The 19,903-nt window shown below is 40.9% G+C and overlaps 1 protein-coding gene across 1 annotated transcript in view; it reads right to left on the bottom strand.

The window, feature by feature from the left end:
* rgs6 (regulator of G protein signaling 6) overlaps positions 1–19,633 on the bottom strand; it is a 53,554-nt gene extending 33,921 nt beyond the window's left edge. The window contains exons 1-2 of the mRNA XM_086019516.1: positions 19,266–19,633; positions 13,320–13,648 (exon numbers count right to left, since the gene is read on the bottom strand). Coding sequence (XP_085875642.1) covers positions 13,320–13,541 — 222 coding nt within the window. The 5' untranslated portion in view covers positions 13,542–13,648; positions 19,266–19,633. The remainder of the gene's footprint in view (positions 1–13,319; positions 13,649–19,265) is intronic.
* Between the last annotated feature and the right edge of the window lie 270 nt (positions 19,634–19,903).

The raw sequence follows: 19,903 nt of genomic DNA, 5'->3' as shown, positions 1-19,903 counted from the left end.
CAGCTTGCATACAGACATTTTATGACAGTGAGCTCACTAAAAAAAATAAAAAAATAAAAAATACTCGGTTGTGTAATTTCATACACTGTCGAGTAGCAATATAGAAGCAATCAAAGTCGTTCTCCATAATGTTTCCCTGTTAAAGGTGCGAAACAGGATTGATGACAAAGGCAAATAAAACCAATTATTTATACGGTGGAAATGAATGAAACATGCAAAGAATGTTCTCGTGCCCGGATCAATGAAGACGGAGCAACAAACATTGTTATGCTGATTGATTGCCTGAGGTCTTCATCTTAATGGATTCAAAGAAATCTATTCTTATCTGGATTGCTTTAACCTCAGTGGCTGAGTTTTTTTTCATTCATCCCCCTTGAAAAAAAAAAAAAAAAAAAACAGCAAATCTTACATTCTATATCAATGCAAAGCAGTTCGATGTACTTTCCTGTATCGCTTGCCTTATCCCAAACACGTGTCTCCAGATGCAAACAAAACTCCATCTTGTTTAATCGGAATCGATTACTACAGGAAGCCGTTTATGTGCGGGTAGGGCATCATGCGGCCGATGAATATTAACTTACTACGCTGAGGAATATCACGTGTCCTCTCGACTCTTCCTAGATCAATATTTTGACAATTGTTATTCGTGTCACATTGTGCCTTCGTGTACGGTGCCTCCATCAAAACAGGGAAACACGCACTGCATTATGAGCATGTGCAGAATCGACGGAAGGCAGCTCAAATTCTACCTTTAGTGACAAAGGAAAAAATTAGTACAGCAAATATGATGACACTAAGTTAACTGGAATGATACCGCAGGCACTATCAAGGTCGAATTAAATGAGATGATTTCATCTGGTTGCAGACACACCGCTACTGGGGCTTTTATAGCGGTAACATTTTACCGCCACTTCGAGGCTACCATGACATTCTAGCAACCACTAATCTTGCATCTGTTCTGCATTAATTTTGACCTTTGACTGGGGTGACTGAGGGGTTTTAAATGTCCTTCGCCTTAGTGTGTGCGCACATATTAGCAAACCACTTCGGTTTTATATATTCGTCATATCGTCGTTCTCCTGACTGGACTGTTCAAACCGTGTAGCTAAATAACCAACGCAAAGATGTTTATGGTTAGATTTTTAACGCGTATCTCTATTTGCTGCCTGGGCTACCTTTCAAACGTGATTTTATGCCTCAGACAAGTCGAGACTCGGGATGGTGACGGTGAAAGACTGTTCAATCAATCAATCAATCACATTTTATTTATATAGCACTTTTCATACATAAAAATGCAACTCAAAGTGCTTTAAAACATTCAAAGCAAAACATATAATTATCTTCAATTATCTGTTGCCGCTTTTGCGATTTTAATTTGGATTTACATTTCTTGGGCAAAAAGTGTCAAATAAGTAGGTTGTGTTTAAAAAGTGAGAGATGTCAAATAGGATGGCAGTGGAATAAAACGAGTGAGCATATGAGCGTGTGCAGCCAGTTCCGTATATCCAGTAATTTGTTGTATTCATTTAGTTGAGGGGAATTTTTGTATTCATTTTTTATCATTTGTATTTCTCTTCTTCCAATGGTCCCACCTCCAAGCTGGAGGCTGTTGAGAGAATTTGCCGTAATTGACGAGCACCTCGTCATTTACAATCGCTACCCGCTTGCTAATACTCACAAAAGAAACAGGTGGTACTCCTCTCCGCTGGCGCGCCTCAATAATGGCTGCAGGTGTATTTATTTACAGATGTGGTCAAGGGGCTCACAAAATATTAGCACCATCCTCTGAACTACATTATGTACCCCCACATTGTCCCTTTCAATTTTTAAGCCAATGTTTGCTGTGTCGCCGCGCTCCCCTTTGTAATTTCGGAACAAAATTCGCACTACATCTCATTTGAGCCGGGAAAACGTCTGTTATTGTTTTTTTCCGACAAAACTATGCTAATCCATTTTCGACTATGATTATCCGTGGGATTAATTAGGAATTAAACAGTTTGCTCTCAGGACAAGGCCACTGTGTTCACAACAAAGAATTACAGCGCCCACCAAAACCCAGATGAGCAACAAACCGTTCGCCCGGCCCGCATTGTTTGGATGTGATTATTATTGCTGGCTATGCGTGTGAGTCACCATCTGCATCACAAAAGCAGGACACACACGGATGCACACGCGCAGAGCACAAACACACCTAATGCACGGTACACCTCTGGGGGACAGGTGCTAATCGAACGTTCCTGGAAATATAAAATGGTAAAAAAAAAAAAAAAAAAAAAAAATCGGGAAATATAAAATGCTAAAAAGACATAGCATATACAATGATACTACATTCGTTACTTTAGTTCGTAAAGCTGTCACTTTAGTTCGGTGTTATTGGTGGCGTCCCGTGATTTGGAAACCAAAATCGAAACTATAATCTAAAAGGACAAGTTCGAGTGGATTTTTCGAATCTACAATCCCTGTTTTCAACAGTGTTGCCACGCTTACTTTATCAAGGTTACTTTACTGATTACTTGATTTTACACTCTAAAAACAGTTGGGTTCAAAATAACACAATTTTGGGTCAAAAAAGGACCGATCCACTACTTGGGTCAAATTGACCCAACTTTATGTTTTTTTTTTTGCAGACAACAACCCCAAAAATTGTCAGTTGTGTACAAAACAACCTCAAAATGTGGGCTGTTTTGTACAAAACAACGCAAGAAGGTGGGTCAAATTGACCCAATTTGTGGATCGGTCCATTTTTGACCCAAAATTGTGTTATTTTTAACACAACTGTTTTTAGAGTGTAAAACTAACATTTCAAGTTACTGTGTTAGGTCACAGCTCTGCCACTTTGTAAGCTTGAATGTACCGTGCTGCAACTCCAAATGTTGTGATGTGATTTTTTTTTTTTTTCTTTTAAGACTTCGTTGACAGTCCGAAGTGTACGACCAACCGTCATGTTTTCATTTTCAGCTGACACAGACTCAACAAATGAAACTGTATTTCTTGCTTGAAAAAGCAAACGTCTGGACTTCCTTCATTGGTATGTGCAGGTGGGACGGCAACATGCTATAAACGTGACCTGGCGCATACGAGAGGTCACACCCCCAGACGATAGGGCGAAGATGACCTCATCCTATAATGCTTGATGGCTGAAGATCATTTATCTATCTATCTATTTATTTATTCTGCAGCTTAGTGCCAATTGTTTCCTAAGACTTAAAATCCTAAACCAGGCTTGGACCCTTCATTTTGCAAACCTAATTTGCTCAAAGTCAAACACCGAGCAAATTGACTGCACAAGGCAACACTTTGTAAAAAGTCCAATTCAACCATTTGAATGTATCAAGCATCGTTGCTTTTTCCGGGGTCACACTTTTTCCGACTTGACTCTAAAGAAGACGCCTGACCCCTCACGTGTACATCCATTCCCTCTCACCCCATACGAAACCAAAGCAATCGTTCTTTGCGGATTGACTCACGTCCTCACACGCTCGCTACAGCAATTCCCACCTGGACCTGCGTTTGCATTTGCATTCACCTCACCTTCACTCTGTATGAACAAGCAACAGTCAAAGTGTTGACAAAGGATCAAGGCCAAGCGGCTTCTTTTGACACCTGCTGTCAGTGTGGGGACCATAAAAAAAAAATACAAAAAATACACTGAACGCCTCAATAAAGCCAACCGGCTGTGCTGGGGGAGAGATGAGCAAACAAGGGAACGGAGCACCCTGGAAAGTGATTCACATCAGGCTCATTCAAGTGTGACTGGCTGCGCTGCTTCCATTTGGGCTGCACTGCTTGCGTGTTTGAATAAACTAACATACACAACCTCAGAGCTCATTTACACTGACTCCTTCACAAGGGGGGGGGGGGGGGTTAAAGCCGTGAACAATCAACTCCTCATTGTGCAACTTGTGCCAGGACTATAACGACTTCAGGTAAAAGCACGCTGATCAAATTGATCCAATTATTGATTCAAAAGTATGAAAACTGCACTAAAGGATTGAAATGAAGGCTAATGAGGATTTGTTTGGATTACAACTGCGAGGTTTGGAAGACATTTGAGACGCGGGATTTTATGGGAGCAAGAAAAGCATTTGCACTGCAGCAAAGTGTTGATGGAAGCATAATACCTCAGTGTGGAGTAAATATGAATACAGTAAGTATGTTTATTATTGTCACTTGTGACGATACATCCTCAATAACAGTGATTCAACTCATAGTCATGTACACTGTACGGTTTGTTTGACCTTACATGGAATTTTTCGACTGGTGATTATGAAATTTCGGTCCATATAATATCTATTCCTTCATCAGAGTATGAGTGGGAACTATTTATAGAGAACCACTACACTGGAGAAGATTACAGAGTAGAAAGACATGAGACATTTTGTTAAATCCGTGACACCTCACTGCTGCTCTTATTAATAGCACTCCGACCAATCATCCCCCCCCCCGTCTTCCTAACTCCGAAAAGGAAGCATCATTTGGTCTTGAAAAGTCCTTTAAAGCTATAACAAGAGAAGTTGAAGCTAGAATATATAAAGCCAGAGAGCGAAATTGTGAGTTCTACCCTCACGAGAGTAAGTCCCATCATGTGTCTCAATATTTTCGATATTACTGCCCTGGGAAACACCAAGAGTTGTCTTTCTGGTTTTATTCCTGCAAGAAAGGCAGAGCAGATGCACTGAATGCAGTGCACACGGTCTTCGAAATAATGAGGCAGCTGCTGCCACACTTATAAACACGAGTTGCCGTGTGACTTGGGAGGCAGAGTAAAAAATAACCTTGGACAATGAGCCACAAAAACTCTTGATCAATTGGGTCTCATGATGAAAAGGACTGTTTAAATATCAATTCGGATTGGACCGGGGAATGTATTGGTCCTTTCGTGAATCGAACATCTGTTGTGAATTTGACCATTCACTTCCTTGTTAGAAAACATTGAACATGTGCATTTCAAAGTTGAGTGAAGGTCAACCCATACATTTTTTTTCAAGAATATGTTCTACGCAAGCCCACTAGTTGAAACAAAACATTTTGATAAATATTGCGTTTGTGGAATAAGAGTTAATTGAACCGTTTTTAGCCATCTCCGGGGGCGGCCATTTTGTCACTTCTGTCGACTGAAAATGACATCACAACTGCTCACAACGACCAATCACGGCTGAGATGTTTTCTGAAGCTCAGTCGACAGAAGTGACAAAATGGCCGCCCCTTGAGAGAGCTAAAAAAGGGGTGGATTTTGCTGCATAACTCATATTCCACAAATGCAATATTAATCAGGATGCCGTGTTTCAACTAGTAGGCCTGTTGGGAAAAATATATGTTTGAGTTGATTTCTCTTTTAAGCACACTTGGAAAGGTTACAGCACATTTGAGGCTCGTCCTAGAAATTTCACCAAAAATCCCAATATTACTAACTTGTTGATCCATGCAGCGGACTGTTTGGCAAAGTTGTCCATCTAAAAAGACATTGGAAGTTTTATATGAATAAGAAAATTCTATTTTGAATAATAGGCTGCATATGTTAATGATCCAGCATGATGTGCCACATCAGTAAACTGGGTTCGTGAATTAAACAGATGCAGAAACATGTGATGTGGGTAATAATCCTTTCATCTCAAAATTTGCAATTTAAACCCCCCCAATTAACCTCTCGCCACTGCCTTGATTCGATTAGCCCGCTGCTTCCTACCTGCTGGCGCGATGTGCTCTCCTTAGATATCTGCAGACAGCTGGGCTTAGTCATCACGCCTCTCCCAAGTGGCTCGACACGTGAGGGACATTTTATTATATTTTCCAGAAATTCAAAAATTAACTGAAAGGAAAAAGACCACATGAAAAAGAGTGTGCTGATAAGTCGCGAGGGGAAAATCAGATAAAGGCTGCAACAAGCCAGTTGTAGTCAGATATAAGGTACCACTAGTCTTGGTCGTTGTTGTTTGTTTTCTAATTAAATTTTTTTTTTCTTTAAAATTTTTTTTATTTTTTATTATTTATTGTGGCAATGCAGTGATGGAGTTCACCCCCATTCTCCACTGAGGATACATTTTGCTACCTGAAAGTATTATTTAATTTCTATATATATATATATATATATATATATATATATATATATATATATATATATATATATATATATATATATAATTTTTGGGGGTGGAACCTACAAGCATCTGAGGTCATACAAATTATCTTTATTGAAAATATACTGTATGTACATTTTTGTTCTATAAAAATGACTATGCATGTTAATATTCAAGGCACAGGTTTATTGCTACAGCTCATTTACAGAAATCAAACCTGAACTGTGTAATGTGTCATGACAGCCTCACAAATGAGGGATTGGAGCCATCAAAACTGCTTATGAAGTCCAAACACCCAGAGAAATTAATTGGAAAGGAAAAAAAAGATGATCCCAAAATGGAATAGGCTCACTTTAGAGAAACAAGTGCAGAGCTTCCACTAATTAATACAACGTAACGGTGAGTTGTATATTCAATCTTTTTCTTTTATGCCGGTAACGTCAGTATATGAAACCAAATGGCAAAAAAGGTTGGGGACCGCCGGGGTTACTGTTACTGTGCATTCACAGATTGGTTGAAGTTTAAACGCTTGTTACTTAGAGAAATTCCACCCCAAAATAATAGTAAAGCTACAAAAAGCTCAGGAGAGTCTCACCAGCAGGTGATTCATGTCCAATAAATATCCGACCGGTGTGAAATTGGCTAATAAATATCCTGTGGGCTGCAGCGAGCGGGCATGACTTTGGTTTTACAGCTCCGACTCAAAGGATGAAAGCTATAGACTAAAGTCAATGCAGGGTGAAAAGTATCCAAGTCTGCCATGTGCATCCTAAAAGTAAAGTCATTGAATAACTTATTACAAACAACTCGCAGACACTGTTTACACTAAAACTAAAAGCATCGTCTTGAAAATGAAGCTACACCTGCCAGGACACATTCACACTCGTGGACAATTTAGAGTCGTCAGTGGACCTAACGAGAAGGCCAAACCGGCCGGAGATTCAAGACCATTCAAGAATGTATTTAAATTTTGAAATTCATTCAGTACACCTCTTGACCGATCGAAGGCGTTAGTCGTGGTAAGCAAAAGTAGCGTTGAGCGCTAACCTGAACGATATGATTGGCATGTGACCAGAATTGTATTTTTTTCCTCTTGGAGGAAGAGAAGGGTACATGATCATAAGCCAACCTTTGAAATTCAAGTCACAGTTTTCATTGTAATGTCTATAAATCCCAGTCACCCTAAAACAGGACATTTTTATGACTCGTCTTGCGTTCGGTCAAACAAGATAACTTTCAAGGATAAGCGTGAGGCTATCGGATGGAAATTGGGGTACAGGTTATATCCTGTAAAATCATTCCAGTCTTGCTTTCATAAAACTAGCAACGCTTAAAGTTGAAGACCTGAAGTAGACCAAATTGAATTTCCCTTTGAGGAATGGAAATTAGACTTAATCCTTTTATTCCATAGTTTTATTAACCATCTTTTGGTGTTCGTTTTTGCATTTCCCTAATACAAGTCTTTCATAATTCAAGGTTGGGGTCACTTGATTGACTAAAACAAAAGAACACGCACGATTTGTCTTCATATGTCTAAAATGGATGCGTTTTGACTTTTAACCATAGGACAGTGTATTGCTGCCACACTTTAAAAAAAAAAAAAAAAGGTTAGTATGACAAAATTACATGAAAAGTATCACGTAATTGTAAAGTAAAGTTGTATATGATCAATTTTCACAATTCTATTAACTTTATGCTTGTCTTGAGACATGCTGAGAGCCTCCATTCGTCTCATTTTCCAAACAATACAAGCATAGCCCAGCAGTGATGCAACGTGTGTCAGTGTGACACAGATACATACAGTATGTTTGGATCCAGGGCACACACCCACACGGACTTTCGTTTTAATAAGAGAGAAAGGCAGGTGGACACAAACGGGGGAATGAATCAAAACAGGAGGAGGAATGTCAAGAGGAAGGCAAGCTGGAAGAAAGAAGCGGTCGGAGGAGATGAACGACTCCCCGTGGGCGAGAGCCATCACTTCTCATTCTAATTATCCTCCACTATCGGCTCGTGTGATCGGCCCCAGTTTAACCTTTCGACTTCAAAACCTCACACTCCATCCTCTAAATGTCAGTCTGTTCGTTTAGGACGTACAGGTGGTCGGGGGATCTTGCGTTAATTATGAGGAGAGCTTGTTAGTTTGCATCCCAAAGCTTTGTGCGCGGTAAACCGGGGGCACGATTTGCATATTCTTCACCGACTCCCGTTCGTGGATGATTGATGACTCATCCGAAGAGATAATGGGACGGCGGTCCGGGGCATGCATATTTCATAACAGGCAACCTTTCGCGTAAGAGCGTAAATGTTGGGAATCATCGAGTCTGTTATCGTTTTAAAGTAGAACTGCTGAGAGGATGCTGGGAAAATCTTAACAAGTCGCTTTCTCTTGGCCCTCACAAACCACTTTTAAAGAAGGGAGTCAACACAAACATTTTTTTTTTTTCAAGAATATGTTCTATGCAAGCCCACTAGTGGAAACAGGGCATTCTGATAAATATTGCGTTTGTGGAATAAGTGTTAATCCATTCGTTTTTAGCCACCTCTGGGGGCGGCCATTTTGTCTTCTGTCCAGTGAAAATGACATCACAACTGCTCACAACGACCAATCATGGCTCAGATTCAGAAACCGGGTCAGCCGTGATTGGTCAGAAGACAAAATGGACGCCCACAGAGATGGCTAAAAAACAAGTGCATGTTGCTGCTTAATCGATATTTCACAAATGCCAAATTAATTAGAATGCCGTGTTTCAACTAGTGGGCCTGCTGGGAAGATATTCTTGAAAAAATTATGTTTGGGTTGACTTCCGCTTTAATGGCCTTGAATTAGCTGCAGGTAAAGTGCAATGACACCATTTTGTTCATGAGAAAGTATTTCCTTTTGGTGGCGACTTTTGTACTGTATGTGTGCATGCGTAACAAGAAAAATCCATTAAAGCCAAATAATCCTAAAGATGTATTATTTATTTCACAAATAATGACAAATGTCCTATTGTAGGAAATTTCTGCACCTTTATCCTCATCTACCCCCATTTTTTTTCCCATCCTTAGCCTGTGGCTGGCTCACTCCAATAAGTTTTGTGGAAATTGGTTAAGTAGTTTTTGTGTCATCCTGCTGGGCGCTGAAAACAACCTGCTCGGCCGAAGCAATAAACAATGCACATAAAGTTTAATGTCTGCCACAATTCAATGGCGAGCTTTTAGCATTGTTACCTGAAGTAACCTTCACTCCAACTGAAGCCTCCCGATTACAACCACACTCAGACCTGAGTGAGGAGTGGTGGCGCACTCTTCTAAGCGACACTCTCGCAGCTTTATCCTGACTATAATCCCTTTCCTTTCCCTTTCTTTACTTTCAGGCTGAAATTGTGTAGTCCTCTCTGGCGCTTTGGTTTCCTCCCTAAACAATCCCACTTTCTCATAACTACGAACTGATTCCACAGGCATGATACCCGTACAAGAGATATTGTCTGATCACCTTATATCCAGCAGCTTGATTCATCTCAGTCAATTAAGAATGAAATCACCCAATAAAAGTATTCACTATAAACAAGTTTTGCTAAAAATAGGTTATGTAATACCTAAAGTAATAGCCACAATGCTTGCCATATGGGACAAGTGGCAGATATCCGCAATCTGATGCAACAAATGCACAATCTGTTTCTCCGATGATGTTGCAATTCTGCTTACTACAACAAATGGCGTTTCTGAGGAAATTGTAGATGAATGTGCTGAACAAATAAGGATGTTTGGGCATGTTGTAAATACTTCAGAATTGAAGTATCAGGTTTGATGCCCTGTTGACAAGGTAGAAGCATTCTAAAATATGCCTATAGAGTCGATCTCCACTATCTGTGTGGGATAGGGTCCGGGCTAGAATGAATTCCTGAGTTTTTGTGTGACAAAAGCGACTTTAGACGCCCTCCAGGTCAGACGTTAACACTGTATGAAAAATGAATGAATGTTAATGTAACAATGCTACTATATCACCAGAAAATACTTGTTTACAGCACTGCTGGGGGCACATTCATGTACCTATGTTACAATACATTACAACATACACAACAGTGTACATTCCTTGAAAAATTGTTTACCGGTAAATATTTTGAATGGTGGGTTTTTTTTTCCGGATGCATATTTTTATTTTCCGATACAAACTATGCTTTGTAAGTAAATGGAACAATGTGTGCCCTGCGATTGGCTGGCAACCAATTCAGGGTGTCCCCCCGCCTACTGCCCGAAGACTGCTGGGATAGGCTCCAGCACTCCCCGCGACCCTTGCGAGGATAAGCGGTATCGATAATGAATGGACGGATATCATTATCAGAACATAAAATTACCGATATCAGGAAACAAAATCCATGTGTCCATACCCCACAGTACGATGCAGAAATACCTTTCGCACATTGCGCATATCCTACAGTACAGTGATATATTTAATAATAATGACAAAATGTCACATCCTTTGCATCATTTCATCCCTTCACTCAATAAAAATCGAATAAGGAATCAAAGTGATTAGCAGTAGCAGACGTTGAATCGGAATCATTAACGTCTTATCAATTTCCATCCCTATTCATCAGTAGTCAAACTCAAAAACAGTACCTGAAATATTTATCAAATACCTTTAAATAATCAGCATTTTGGGTTAGTCAGCGCAAACTAAGAGGCACCGTAGATGGAGAATTTACTATAAAAACATTTCTTGGTGTAAAAAAAAACCTAAAATCGGTTGTCCTGCTGGCTGCTTTGTCTTCTTTGTGTCAACATGCCTCTATAGTTGTTCCCTCATTGTCAGGCTCCCTTCAATATACCGGCACACTGGAACATGTGAATTATTCAACAATGCACTCCGCGAGTCTTTATTCTGATTGAAAAGTTTACAGCAGATTAGACTTGCTTAAGGCCATTTTTTTTTTCCTTTATTTTCCAAAGGCTACAACGATGAAAATATAATTCAAATTGCCTAGATGCCCTCCGCCCATCACTTTCTAATCTCGTCCGCCTCGCAATGCTTTATGTTGCTGCACTATAAATAAGTAAATGCGTGCAATTGCTGCCTGCTGGGGAAGCAGTGAGACGTACGGTCATTACATTAGCGGTGTTATTTTCTGGCTGGTGTGAGGGCCGCATGCAAACATGGTGTGCGTCACGGTTCATCTAGCGTGACGGCGGGTGCCGACTGTCATGTTCCCGCATTCATTCGCACGCCACGCACACGCGCTGCATTATTTTAGGTGGGGGCAAGATGGTTTTTGGAATGGAGTCGTCTCATCTTGTTGCTCCCTTGCGTGTATCTACACTGCATCCATGGGAGTGGCAACTTATCGCTTTGTCCATTTTAATACACGCAGAATTTCGCAACTACGTGCGTCATATTGGTCGTTTTCACAGAGGATAAAGAATATGTGCTTGCGAGCATTGTTAATTGTCTGTCTACATGTGTTGCAGCAGCTCCTCACTCCTATCTCAAGGCATCACTGTACTTGTAAAAACTAAATCTGACCTAGCATGTACCGTACGAGGTATTTGTTAGTTGAGTACATGAAAGAAGTAGCATCAACCATTAAATCATCTCTGTGGATCGCTACATTACCAATGGCCCCCATGACACAAGACGGCCAACTATCAAATCAAGAATTATGCCAATGATGCATTTGTATCAAGTAAATCAAGCACTTTGGAGGTTTTTTGTTACACCGGGGAAAACAAAAAAATATTAACATATTGAAACATTCGATTTTATAAGATGAACATTGGTGTGAAAAAGCACCCAAAATCAAGCTTCTCAAAATACTTTATAGCTCCTCTAACTTTTCGGTTACACAATCGCTTTAGTTCCCACCTCCACGCTCTAATCATTGTCATTCCGGGTGAATGTTATCAGGAGGGAAAAGTTGCCCCGGCAAAACAAGCAGACCAAGCTAGTGGAGCACAGAGCCGCTGGAGCCTGATATTTCCCTCAGGAGGCCGATAGGAGCAGCGGCGTAGACATCCATCAGATAGCCAGGGAACGATAGCGATGTTGGCCTGCTCTATAATCCAACTTTATTGCAACAATATGTCAATAGTGCACTCATAGCGCCATATTCCAACCAACGGTGCGCGCATGAAGATTAATTTTTGACACGAGCCATAACTAGAGCAAGCCAAGACAATTTGTCATTACCATTTATCACCGACACTGAACACCACCCCCCTCCTCGCTATATTGCGGTTCATCACTTGCTTGGACCAAAGTTTTTTGGGTTTTTTTTGTGATTCTTTTTATGGGTTTTTATAGTTTATAGGGGCGTCCCGATGTAGTATCACGTTATGTTCGACGTGCCAGGCAGCACTGAGCTCCACCGGAGGAGATGCGGCATAATTAAAGTGTAATACCCGTTTTGTTGTTCTATATCATCCCTTGCTAACCGCCAGAGGTAGTGCTTAACAGTGCGGAATGTCCCTGCGCGCACGTGCAGTTTGAGTATGCGTATCAACAAAGTCATTCCTTACCACTCGGTGACCCGGGCAGGCATTAGAGGTTAGCATGAAGCAAACAGGTTTTTACTCGATGAAATTATATGGTATGGCTGATCGTTTTAGTGTTTAGATATGTAATGTTACAAGGATTGAAATAAGCGGTTTCGCATCGCAGTTTACGAGGCAACATTTTTTTTGCACTAACTAGACAACCCCGAAAAGCCAGTCAGAGGTCGAGGCTGGAGTAGCTCGGTGCAATTTACGCCGGGCTAGCTAGCTACCGTACAAGTAGCAACAAGCTTTGGCAGGCTACTGATGTGGCTAAACACGTTGCGGAGGTGTCTTTAAGGATGTTTTAATACATCGTTATTGAACATTTTTTCTATATGGTCCCTCTATATTGCAGATTTTCACCTACAGTGTCATTGGTGCACCTGGAACATATTTCCTACAATAAATGGTGGTTCACAGTATAATTTAACAAAAAAAAGGCAGAACCGTTTCAGCCCTCGTTTGTTTTTGATGAAAACCTATTCAGATGAAAAAGATAAAACCACCTTGGGACAGGTAAAGATTTGCACTCGCTGGCACCAAAAACATTGTTATAGCCGCTTGACAGTGAAATATTAAATTTTATGATAGGTTGGCAACTTCTGTCTTTTTTTTTTTCCATCTTTTTGTCAGACTAGCACAAGAGACAAGTGCTGAGTTTGAATCCAAACACGCTCATGTCAAACAATAATTGATCGCAAAGAAAATCAGCAAAGTTTGTCTTACTTTTCTGTAGACGATCATGTTGGGGGAGTCGTCATCGGGGTCCACGATGCTCAAGGACCTCATGAACAGCAAGGGTCTGGTCGGGGGCGTCTGGACATCTTCTTTCAGGTCTTCCACCTCTTCATCGGCCTCTGTAGACCCGCAAGAGCTCAGTTGCTCCTCACTCTGCTGCTCTTCTTCTTCTGTCGATTGTTGCGGTTGTTGTATCGGTGCTTCAGCCATCTCCTCGCCTCCTGTCAGTCCTCCCCGCACTTGTTATCCTGTCTTCTTTAACCGCGTCACACTCTCGTCCTTGACTTTAATGTCCCTCCATCAGGGTTCAGCTGCGGCTAAAGGAAGAGCAAAAGGGACGAGTCAGACGCTGCTGTTTTTTTTGCAACTTCTTATATGGTGAGCAACAATAACATTATGTAAACAAATATTTTTGAAATGCATACAAAAAATAGAAGATATATTTAAACGACAACAAAAAAAAACAAAAAAAAAATCCCCACAGGAAGGCCAGGGTACAGAATTGAACCACAAACTCTCATGCTACAATTAAGGAGTATAAACTTGGAATATAAATATAATAGTGCTAAATGTTTCATTGAATATGATGGGGGTCTGCTTTACATGTCCCACTGCAAAAAAAAAAAAAAAAATCCTACTTAAAAATTCAAAGATTCTATGATCCACTACATTTAAACTAGAATCCCATAAAAAATATATTTCTATGAATTCACTAATTGCATCGTCATCTAAGTGGCATTCATATGGCATGTAAGATACAACTCTTATTTCATTTTTTTTTGGGCGGCACAGGCAACAAATTAGGACTACAACTAGGAATACAAATCAGTAGATCTACACACATACAAGAGATGGGATGAAGTCACACATGCAATTCTCGAGTAAGTCTCAAGACGAGAAGGGATGGAGCAAATTGGACAAAACACGCAAGGAGACGGCTGACGAGGGAGTGAATGGTGGCACAGGTGACGCTAATAATGACTCGAAAGGTGGTGGGAAGGGGATGGCTGGACACGACGGCTCACGCGTCAATGAAAGTGGCAGGCAGATACACATATAGTAACACAAATACAGAATATCAGCGTGTTAGCAAATATTTTACCACTAAAGTTGATTTGGGCAGGATATAGCATTTGGATTTTAAAAAATGATCGTATGAAATATTTAACAGTTGTATCATCACAAGAGGTAAGTCGGGGCGGGATGAATCCACTGACACAGAAAAAAAAAAAAGTTGTACTTCCTTTCAGTGCAGCTAGTTGCTTTAAAAATCCAGAACTTAGAAAGGTGTCCAATGAAAATGTGTCAAACAAAAAGTATTTTCTTACAAAGCAAATTCAACCTTTCTCCATGTTAGAAGGCAGCTTACCTCTAGAGAGAATCAGGATTATCGTAAACTATACTCATTTCTTTTTTTCTAACTATTTAGCCATTGTTGCCACAATTTAAGAAAAATAATAAGCACTAACTATCAAAATAACAAGCTTCTCTATAGGTCGTATTGATCCAGGAAGTTGACGGGAGGTTTGACCCCCTTATACTTTATGTTTGCGTCCTAGTTGCCTGTAAAAATCGATTCAGGGAGGTGCTCCATATCATCACAATATCAGAAGAAATAACGAGAAGCTCAGGAGGGTGGAAAAAGGAGATTGTTGATGTCTGAGTGAATTATTTCTACGTCCTCAAAACAAAACATTCAATTAGTTGCTAAAATATTACTGCGAGATGGGAGGCTGCCATATGCTGTATTAATATTATAGGAAGTGTACACTGTACCGGTGTTTTACTTGGGTTTTGTTGAAAAATTCATGAATGTTGCACTGATGGGTGGCTGCCAACACAAAGTGTTCCACTTTCCGCAAACAATGGCATGTGCGTGTGTGTGTGTGTGCACGTGTGCATATTTATCACATTTTGGGGACCGACATCTTCCATTTTGCTATACCAGAACCAAGTCTTGATTCTGAAACATCTGTAAGACATTATTGTTTGTATTGCTCTGAGCCTTGTGCAAAGATGGCCTAGAACTTGCGCATCAGGACAAGTGCGATGCTGACACTGCAGTCAACACAGTGTGTGTGGTGGGATTTGAGTGGTTCTGGCCTTGAACTGGGCTCAGTCAGGAAAGAAGCGGTTGAGTCATTGTGTATATACGCCCTCCGAATGTGTGGAGGCAAACTCATCAATGCCATGAATCCTAAACCCAAACATAAATATTGTATTTAAAAAAAAAAATGACCTAGTCATTATTGGTGCTGGTTGAACAAAGATGGACAACTGCAAAAAAACGAAAAAAACAAACAGTGGGATGGGTTTGGCAAGATGCGCGAGATGAGCAGCCTGATTGCGAATGCAAGGAAGGTCAACTGCTTTAAAAAAATAATAATAATAATGCCACAGAATTCCACATGAGTATATGGAGATGACATGGGTGTGAAGGCAACGTACGGGTATGACAGAGAGACAAGTAGGTTCATTATTACAACAACAACAACAACTACAACTGACACTGCTGCTACTACTACTGCTACAAATCCATCACTCAAAGTTCTTCTACCAAAACCTGCACAGAGATGGCCACCAACGATTCCCACGCAGATATGAAGAAGCCCTGCGGTCCCCACGACGCATGTAAACCAGAATAGTGTGTGTGTGTGGGTGTGGGTGTGCGTGGGTGTGTGTGTGTGGGGGGGGGGGGTGCATGTCAATCAGGGTTATTCTAGTAAACAAAGACCATCTAAATAACTAAAACTGAAATTGAAAAAACATGGCTCGTCCGAAAGCGTTTACGATCGTAATGATTGAACATTTACAATCGTCGGCTTTCACCATTTCCCGAGCAAGTCAGGAAGGAAATATCACTCTTACTATGTCACATCCCACATCACAGTATTATCGCTCAGAATAATCATTTTGAGACATATGAGGTTTGGGAGATGAGTGGAGTGGCTCCAGCACCTTCAAAAGATGTGATAAAAAAAAAATGTCTCCTTTTGACTTTGGCCAAATAGGAGGGACATTTTTCACCATGACATTCCAAAAAGATGTAAAATATTGAGATGATTGGCTCATTTCATCATTTTGAATTTGCATCCAAGCAGGTTATAGCTCCATCAAAACCTCCAAGTGCCCTCTGAGATGAAGGTTCCTGGAGAACAACCTCCTCATTTCTCACCGGCCTCTGTGATGAAGCCTGACACTTGCACTTTTTTCGATGTGGACCCGTCCACATTGCATCATGACATACAAGCAGATGGGCAAGGATGAGACATTCCCAACACATCCCAAACCACAAGACGATTGTTAGTATAACTTTTATTCGGATCCACAGAAAAAAAAAAAAAAAACACAATTTGTGACCACTGAACAACGATGGGTGTTGTATTATGATTCCTGTGACAGAACAACAGCTGTGAAAAATACAATATTAAAACAGCAAAGCCAGTGTCAGCCTGACTTTTAGACAGTAAGTCTTTTCAAATTCTCTCTATAGGCCAAGAAAAACTGGCATCGCTCCACTAATGCGCAACAGTTTTATGACTTGTCCAGTCAACGTGATGAATTTGTGCTCACGCCCGATTGTCTTTTCGTGTTTAATGAATGACACAAACTGCAGCCAACAAACCCCCTGGACCACATGCAAAGTTCTTACACACCGAGTTACAGCCTCCTCTAAATTGAGGTCACCACCAAGCCAGCAAGCAGCTGTCCCTCTCACAAAATTCATCATCATATCATTGCACGCTCATACTACTCTGCAAGCCCCAGGGTCAAATCATCTCTTCCGGGGATGCTTGTTAAACTCGCAATTTCTTTCCATAGAAATAAGTTGCGTTGCCATAAAACAATAAGAAATTAAATCAACCAATGTTAATAGTAAAATAGTTTGAAAGACGTCAACGTCAAAAGTGCTGTTGACTGCGTTTTGTTTTTTTTATGTAATGGCCGGAAAAAAAGTCTTGGCTAGAGCTTTAAACTGGAAAATTGTTAAAAAAATAAATAAAAAAAGCGCAATCTATGGCCAGCAGATGGCAGAAATGGGTATCTTTTAGATGAGATCAGCATGTAGCAAAATAAGAATTGACGCTTGTCGACGTGGCAGACCACCGGAAATTCGAGCGTTACAAGAATCTTGTCATTAAAGCAAAATGAGAGAAGAGATGACAACGATTATTTCAATGTAGAAGTAGAAGCGATGACAATCTACCTATGCATATCGTCGCTGACATGTGAAAAACACTTCTCCCCATTTTCTTTCATTTTCTTATTTTTACATGAAACATGTTTCCGCGTTACAGAAATCGCATTAAAATGGAGATTAAAAAAAGTTTCCAAAATTGGAGATCCGTGTTTTTCACAGGACAGCGACGATATACATATGCACGTGGCACGAGGCATGCACACACACGACTAACTACTACTACAACTATAAAGTCCATTGCATTATTATGCCATCAAAGCACTTTTTTCTATTGTTGCTGTTGGTATTTTATAGTAGAAAAGGACTGTTTAGATGTTTGAGCTAAAGCAAAAAAAAGCTGAAAAGTTGTGCATAATATATATCTTTTCACAAAATGTGTTTCCTGTGGTTTTTTTTGGTCCAAAATAGGTGATTTGGGTGAAACCAACCCATGTTTCACTGCTGACTGAAAATAGAATGATGAAAATAACAGTCTAATCATTCATTTGCAAGTTTCTGTGTTTACGTTGCCACCAAACACAATATTATGTGAACCTTGAAAGATCAGCCAGTAGGTTCTCTCTTTTTTTTTTATGACTGACATTGAAAGAGTTAAGATGGGCAACTACAGTAGCTTTGCATAGAAGTCAAGGGAGAATTGTGGCAAGTTTTCATGGGCCATTTAAAAAGACTCGAAAGTGATTTTCTCATTTCAGATGAGAGACAAAGTGTGCGGCCATCCTACGTAACTTTGGACATCGTAAACCCCAAAACTCAGCGAGAGACCGGCATCAGTTGTCATCATGAAGTGAAACGTCCCAAGATGCAAGAAAATTCCAATTCGAAAGGAGATTTTTCATCTGTGATAACACGGCATGGCTGCTTCTTTCAGACGGACCGTCCCATTTCATCTCAGGTCTGATAAATCACATCGTGCATGATAAACTTGCCGAGGCTCCTTCCAAGAACACGCAAAATGAATTTTGCGCATTTGGCAGACGCCATCCCGGGAGTGCCCGGTTAGTAATTCAGCTTTCACATCTGTTTGCATCCGTTTCTGCAAGTGCAAACCTTTAGTAAATCATGCCCTCCGGTATGTCTCTCGCTCTCCTAAGCATCAGGAGGTGGTCTCTCCATTCTCTGAGGACCACTTCATAAACAGCTGCAGCCTAAATTAGCCTTTCTTTATTTCTCACTCTCTCTCACACACACGCACACACACACAGAAGATAGTGTCTCACAGTAAGAACACCCCAATTTTGCCTTTTTCACTTCGGGGTGTACTCACTTTTGTTGCCTGCTGTATTGTTAAATCTATGTTTATGCTGTACACTGACAATTCTGAATTGTGGCGAACTGTCATTAATCCGGTGTTGAACAGAAATAAAATTTCAAAAATGTGCAGGGGTAGAATCACTTTGATGAGAGGCGATAATCGTGCACGCGTTTACTTGGGCAACGCAGACATACAGGTGTCAAGCCACAACCTCGCACGCCCCAAAAAAAAAGCGAGCACTCACTGAAATTGAGTCTGCATTAAAGCACTTCATTATTATGGCTAGCGCTCTAATGGTGTAATGTAACTTGGTAATACACACATAACAAGCAAGTGTCAAGTCCCTTCTGACACACACACACACACACACACACCTTAGTGCAGAACACAGGACCAATCCAAGTTAACGGACACAAGCCTACTGTTAGCGTGATGGATGAAAATAGAAAAGCATTCCAGACAGTCATCACCTCCTTACCTCGATGGTCTCCTCTTCTTATCTCTCTTCTCCGTCTCTTGCAGCTCCCAAAATAAACGCTTTCACAGACCCTCCGAACACACGCGTGCACTGAGACAGAGCAAGGGAGTGCGCGAGTGGGAGAGCAGTGGAAAGAGAGAGCGAGAGAGAGAGAGAGAGAGAGAGAGAGAGAGAGACCGAGAGAGAGGAAAAGGGAGCAAAAGACAGTTTGTGTGTCTGAGTGTGTGTGTGTGTGTGTGTGCGTGAGAGAGTGATAGTGAATGCAAGAGTAGAGAGAGGAAGTGTGTGAGCTAGTGTGTGAACGAGAGGGAGAGAGATGAGGGGGAAAAAAAAGTGAGACAGGGGGGAGAGAGAGAGAGAGCAGCCAGCAAGGTAAAGCCAGACGAGAAAGAGCATTGGAGACAAACGCGCAGGGAGAGACAGTAGAAAGGAGATGGAGACTCTTGAGAGAAACGTGTATGGCGTGTGTCAGAAAGTTTGAGCAAGAGAGAGACGCAGGGTAGAAAGTGAGACAGACACAGACCGAGATAGAGAGACAGACGGGCGATGTGTTATTCTTCTCTCCAGCTACAGAAGCGTCACACTGCTGCGCCGTCTTTGCCGATACTGCTCAAAGCCAAGGGCGGCATGGTCGCATG

This window comes from Filicampus tigris, chromosome 20, assembly GCF_054856515.1.
Source record: "Filicampus tigris isolate MCC_2025a chromosome 20, RoL_Ftig_1.0, whole genome shotgun sequence".
NCBI classification, from domain to species: Eukaryota; Metazoa; Chordata; class Actinopteri; order Syngnathiformes; family Syngnathidae; genus Filicampus; species Filicampus tigris.
Note: the sequence above shows the minus strand (reverse complement) of the source record. Positions and strands in the feature narration are given on the sequence as shown.